Below are 6353 nucleotides of genomic sequence, written 5' to 3'. Positions count from 1 at the left end.
GCTCCTCCGCCGCCGTCAGGCCCTCAAAGATCGCCTCCGCCTCCCCATACATCTCCCTTTGCTGGTGTACCACGAGCCGATCTCCCTCAGGTGAGCACGCAGGCGCGCGTCCCTGCCTGCAAACCTCCTCAACTTCTCCTCGCTGATCTCCACCATCTCCGCCGCAGTCGTCAACCAGGAGAGAGGTGAACGAGACGGCTGGGAGAGGAAGTGAAGGACCGAGAAGGAGCGGAGTAACCCGGCCATAAGTATTGCCCGAATTAACTCCCCCACCGACCGCATTTCCTCTCCCACCGGCCGCAATTCCTCCCTCACCGGCTCTCGAGGCGTCGCTCCTGTCGGGGTCTTCCTCCTCGATGCACGCGACATGACAGGGGAACACGATTGTAGAGCCAGGGGCCAACACGAGCCCTCTCCTGGCCCGCCTGTCCATCGTGCACCCTCGCTCATCCACGAGCTCCACCGAGTCCAGGTGCGAGCCGAGCACGACCTCCCCGCGACATGGCCTGAGAGTCGTCGCCGTCCGAAGGTTTACGGCGAACCACGCTGGCCATCGCCGTGGGGCGGACCCACCTAGCGTGTCGCCAAGGAGACATGACGGACCCGTCATCCCCCTCCCTCAAAATCAGCGAAGGGAAGATCTTGGTGCGTATCTGTCCGGCGCGGACGAACAAGTAGATATTGTTGGCGTTCTACGCAACAAGCGCAGGCGTGGTGTTGCCGGAGGTGAGTGCCTGGTCGGCGACGACGCCCTTGGTCTACTCGCTAAATCACTCGATCACAAAGACGACCAGACGAGAGTTTTGCATCGCATACGAATGCGACTTTTCTGTAATCTTCTTCTCTTTTTTTCGGTACAGAAAGAAAGTGATGGCCGGTAGTTTTCCTACCCCAGGCGCCACGACCTTGAAGACTCGTGCCATGCTAAACCACCATGCAAATCACGCGGGCCCTGCGACGTGGTGACGTCACGCTATGGGCCCTTGCAGCTTTTTTTTTTGCGCTTGGGTGGACTCGGGTGAGAAGGTGCGGTGGGGATTTTTTTTGCCAGTGAGCTAAAGCAGGGGGTAAAAGCGACTTTTCATGTTGCACTTCACTATGTTAGTCGCCAAAATTGACAGAATTGTCATGGAGGGAACAAAATAAAATTTGTGTGTCAAAAAGGGAAGAAAATGTTTTTTAGGGCCAAAAAGGAAAGCAAAATTTAAGAAAGAGCCAAATAAGGAATTCTCTCAACATTGTGGGGGAGAAACAGGAATATGGGACAAAACATGGTAATAAATTTTGTTTTCACTTTTGGAGGGGCGGTCGTGGCCCCCTTTGGCCTCCAAGAAGCTCCTCCAGTGGCTGAGTGGATGGAGTTTTTGTCAATTTTGTCAGTTTGGAGGAGGAAGACTCGTAAAGGGGCCTCCTACTGAATGCCCATGAGTCAATTATCCCCCACCAGCCCACCAGCTCCATGTAGCCTAGCTTCAGCCTCGCCAGAGTCCAATCGGTTGGAGCTGCCACGCTGACGGCTTTTTTAGCACTGCCGGCCCATGACTAGGGACGAGGCTTGCCTGCTCCCCTCCCGTGCTCCCATCTATACTCCCGCACAGTTAAATTCTCATCCAGCGGCTGCACCATTTTTCAGCTAAAAGAAAGCAAACAAAAGTCTGTATTCCATCTCAAGCACGTATTTTCTTCTCGTCTCCTTCCCTCATACCTTCCGAAGTTTCGATCGACAGCCGATTGTCCGACCCGGCGACCCCGACCAAGCTCCCGTTGCCGCCTTCATCTCCTCCCGTCAGCCGCCCCGTTCTCCCTCCTCTACCACCGAACGAAGTTCCACAGCCGCCGAGCTGCAGCACGAGGTCGTCGCCTCTATCTCCTCCCGTGGCCGTCATGGCGCCCACTCATCGGAGACGCCGGCGCCTCGATCCGTCCGTCGCTGTACCTTCTGAGCAACTAGTCGACTGGTGCATGCAGCTTTTGTGTGTTCTTTCTTCTTTGGTGGCATGCGGCAACACCGCAACACATTCCTGTGTGCATCAACATTAAGCTCTGGTTCTTAGTAGCATGATGATTTTGTTCATCTCGGTATTTAGCTTTTGTTTCTATCGCACTGAATCAATGGAAAGGGATCGTGGGGGGAGGGCGCGCCAGCGGCGCGGGCCACGGCAGAAGGAAATACGGGAGTTTGTTTGCTTTAGTTTTGACTGGAAAAGGATCGAGAGGGAGGGAAAATGTTGTAACCGTCGGATGAAGAATGGATGGTGCGGGAGTATGGATGGGAGCACAAGAGGGAGAGGAGGCAAGCCTCTCGTCCCATGACCAGGGTTAAAGGTCAGGGTGGCATAGTGGGCCGACTGAAACCAGTCAAAAACGGTTTAGGGTTAATTCTTGTCCATTTTTGAAAGTTTGATGTTATGAAGTAGAAGACTTTGGAGTTTGGTGTTGTATCTTATATGGTAATTCAGAGTTGTAATATGAATTTCTCTCTAATTTTTATTGTGTTTGAGGTGTTTTGTACGTGGTTCTGATGAATTTTTTATAATACTCCTAGATCTGAATATTTTTCAGAAAAAAGAACGTACACGTACTTCACAAGAAAAAAGAAGAGTCTAGTGCACGAGACACGCTTTCGGTACATCGGTGGACACACCATCTCTCACGACAGCGACCCAAAGAAACACGTTAAGACCCAAACCCTTGTGCTCTCCAGACGCGTAGTTCATCGTCAGTCTCCACCAACCATAAATAATCAGGTGCGTTCCTCTTTCCAATCTTTTTCCCCCCTTCGGCGATTCCGCGGCCGGTCGCGGCTTCTCCGTTTCTCCGCCCCCTTTAAATCCACCCTGACTCGTCTCTTATCCGTCGCAGGTAGCAGCACGGATCCGCAGCGGCACCAGCGATGGCAGAGTTCTCGTGGCTCACGGCGCTAGGGTTCGTCTTCCTGACCTTCAACTCCGGCATGGCCGTGTACCGCTCCAACGGCGACGCGGGGTCCGTCATCTTCGTCGCCGTCTCCTACCTCGACCTCGTGGCCCTCTTCGCCTGCCTGCGCCTCTACGAGCGCCTCGACCGCCACTCCCCCCGCCGGGAGCGGATCAAGGCCGCCGTCTGGGCGCTCACCACGCTGCTCACCGTCATGTTCACCTACAAGGTCGCCGAGGTCATGCCGCTCGCCGTCAAGCTCCTGGTCTGGGCGATGGCCGCCGCCACCACCTGCGGCGGCTTCTACGTCTTCTTCGTCCACGACGACAAGCCGTACCAGCAGCTGCAGGACGCGTCGGCCGCCGCCGAGCGCGGGGACGTCGCCAACTAGTGGCTATATTAGACGGCGGCTGGGCGCTGGCCGCCGCGAGGTACGTGCTTCGGTGCTAACAGCGGCGTCGGGCGTTAGATCTGGGGGCAAACTATTAGGTCGTTCCTGTATCTTGGCTGTTTTTCTTCCCTTTTTTTGCCGGCTTGCTGTCACATGGTCTGCTTTGGCTTGCCGGCGTGCTCGGATTAGCAGATCTGGAATTTGGCCACCCGCAGATGAGATCTGTCCAGTTTGATGATGTGCTTGTTGATCAAATTAATAATTGCGTGCCCTGTTGAGAAGTGAGTTTGTGTTGATTATAGTTCCTGATTGGACCATCAAATTGGGCGTGTCTCGACAGCTTGAGGTAAGTGGAGTGTATTGCAATTGTGTAAGGGCTCTATTTGCATCAGGAGGAGGGTAGGGGAACAGATGCTGAGTGAGTAGAGAAGAAACCAGAGAAAAGCCATAGTCTGCGAAAGTGGATGATCCCTTTGGTACAGAGGTGGTGTGGAAACTGCAGATAGTTTCCTTGAATTTGTGTGAACAGTGAATTGTCGTGACTAACCGCAAGTTGACAAACCATGACTCCACAGGAACTTTAGATTGAACATGTGGCCACTGGAAATTTGATCAACGAACGGAAAATATTTCAACTGTATTTGAGGTATGAGAGCATGAGTCGAAATCAGTCAAACCATTGGTGGCCTCATCAGCGTGCAATTGTTTTTGCACTCTCTTAACGATTTCAGCTGATTTATGTCCGTGCTTGCAAAGAGCGTCTGGATTGCTCTTACCACCTGGATAAATATCTTTTCATGGATCATTCAAGAAACTTGAAGTGCAGATATCCTTCATACCTTTTCTTGTCAAGAAAATATGACTAAGACAATAAATGGGCAATATTTCAACTGGATTTGAGATAGGAGATCAAGAGTCAAAATCATTCAACCATTGGTGGCCTGATCAGTGTGCAATTGTATTTGCACTCTCTTAAAGATTTCAGCTGATTTATGTCCCTGCTTGCGAAGAGCTGCTGGTTTACTCTCAACTTAACGCAAAAGTATGGATGCTGTGAACCACGTCACCTCCTGGATGAAGGAGATCATTTCACGGTTCATTTAAGAAGATTGGCAAAGTGCAGAGATCCTTCATATGCCTTCAAGAAAATAAGACAAGACAAGATTGTGTGCAGAGACTGGAGAGCCAGAATATTAATGAGTAGGGAAGTGTTCACGTCAGAAGAACAATGAGGAGAGAACTTGTTCATGTTTGCTTTTCTGTTTACCAGCATACCGATGAACTTTGCTTAATGAAAATATAAGCACAGACTAGGAGAGAACTTGTTCATGTTTGCTGTTTCAGTTTACCAGCAGACCGATGACTGTTCGTAATAAAAATATAAGCACAGACTAAGACAGCTCATTGATAACTATGTGTAGTGGGAGCTAGGAAAGGGCCATTGGAATATATTATCAGCAGTAATGGGTGACACATACAAGGGAATAGATACAAGAAAATTTACAAAGCAGTGGATGTTCAAGTAGAATCAAATATATTACAGCTATGACAATGCCGATGCCAGTGCCAATTCCGATGCTACCCGGCCAGCCGACAGCAAGGTGAGTTGCAAGGGAAGAGAAAAGGCCAAGATATAATAACCCCTAGTTGCCCAAATATAATTTGCCGTCGCTGTTGCCTGAGGTATGTGCTGCGCTGTAGCAAGTGCCCAGCCTGCCCTATTTACGCGTTTAAGTTGAATAAATTCCACTATCTACGAGCTATAAGCTGTAGCCTTCACATAAATTGTATTGTGTCTATCTATGATTATATCGTATGTCGTTCATGTCTGTCACCGTTGCTTTGTCGAGCTCTGACTAGTTCTTGGAAGTATATTTGATGGCTGGGTTAAGTATTGTACACCACTGGCGCCAACTCTAGTGTCGTTTGCTCCTCGTTGTAATATTAGGGGCTTCATCATGGGATATTCATGGTCTGTATTCAGTATTTCTGTATAAAATGGGTGCTTCTGTGCTGTCCTAGTAATAGTGCATTATCCTGGAGATGCTCTGTATTCCGTTCATCTCTTCTTCGTCAACTCTCTTTGGCAACTTTATGAGTACATTTGTTATTTTCATAACAAGTCTGTCCTTGTGGAGTAGTCTTTTGTGGGAGCATCAGACTTGTTGCCGCCAGTAATGTGCATAACCTGTCAACAAAGGCAGCAGCGGCTGCAACGACCAGTTCATACGGCTGCGTGCAGCAGTCCAATGCTGAAAGTTTTGCATGATAGTGTAAGAGGCAGGATCGATGAAGCTGCCAAGCAACACCTTCCTTGCAGCAAGGGTTGTGCTATAGTAGAATTTGGCAAACCGATGACCATGATTTGCTGATAGATGTGTGCTCGCTTCTCTTGCCCAACCCGAGACCGTACTTTGGTTATTTTATACACTCCCTCAGTCCTGAATTACTTGTTATAGAAATGGATTTCATACTCCCTCAATCCCGAATTACTTGTTATAGAAATGGATGTACGCATATGTTACATAAATTTAGCAGTTCCTTGTCACGCGTTGTTCTTTCCAATCTTGTGACTTCACGAAATGACCAACAATAACTTACAATGACCACCAATAACTTAACAGTTGCCGCCACCGGCAAAATAGCCCTTGCTTTGCTGCAGATAAAAATAACTTTTGTGCGGGCGAAGGAAACCATCATCGCCAGCTCCAATAACTTAACAGTTACCATAAAAAAGAAATTGACGTCACCCGCGTCAAAGTCTATCAACTAAATCACCATCATCGCCCCGGGAAAAACCAAGTTATGCTTGATTAGTTAGGTTTCTTGTAGTGGTACCTACGCATCCATGTTCAAGTACTATATTTGACATATGCGTTCATATTTTTGTTAGATTCACTAGTTAATTGCTCGTGCATTGCAACGGGGCATACATCTTTTAGTGATTTAACATCAATCATGTATTAACATATACATTTAGGATTTATAATTATAAATCATTTTTCTTCTCTTTCATCCATTATTTTGAAGTAAGCATGTCGGGGCA

The 6353-nt window shown here is 48.8% G+C and overlaps 1 protein-coding gene across 1 annotated transcript; it reads left to right on the top strand.

Annotated features, from left to right (window-relative positions):
* The first annotated feature begins 2585 nt into the window (after positions 1 to 2585).
* Positions 2586 to 5328, top strand: LOC109764709 (uncharacterized). The gene is made up of 2 exons (XM_020323499.4): positions 2586 to 2747; positions 2863 to 5328. Exon 2 carries the CDS (start codon positions 2894 to 2896, stop codon positions 3305 to 3307), a length of 414 nt encoding a protein of 137 aa, XP_020179088.1. The 5' UTR covers positions 2586 to 2747; positions 2863 to 2893; the 3' UTR covers positions 3308 to 5328.
* Positions 5329 to 6353: the final 1025 nt, after the last annotated feature.

This window comes from Aegilops tauschii, chromosome 7, assembly GCF_002575655.3.
Source record: "Aegilops tauschii subsp. strangulata cultivar AL8/78 chromosome 7, Aet v6.0, whole genome shotgun sequence".
Taxonomy (NCBI): Eukaryota; Viridiplantae; Streptophyta; class Magnoliopsida; order Poales; family Poaceae; genus Aegilops; species Aegilops tauschii.
This window is presented reverse-complemented; position numbering and strand designations above follow the sequence as displayed.

Excerpts from the sequence above, each read along its gene's own strand:
- LOC109764709 (XM_020323499.4), top strand. The coding sequence starts at position 2,894 with ATGGCAGAGTTCTCGTGGCTCACGGCGCTAGGGTTCGTCTTCCTGACC.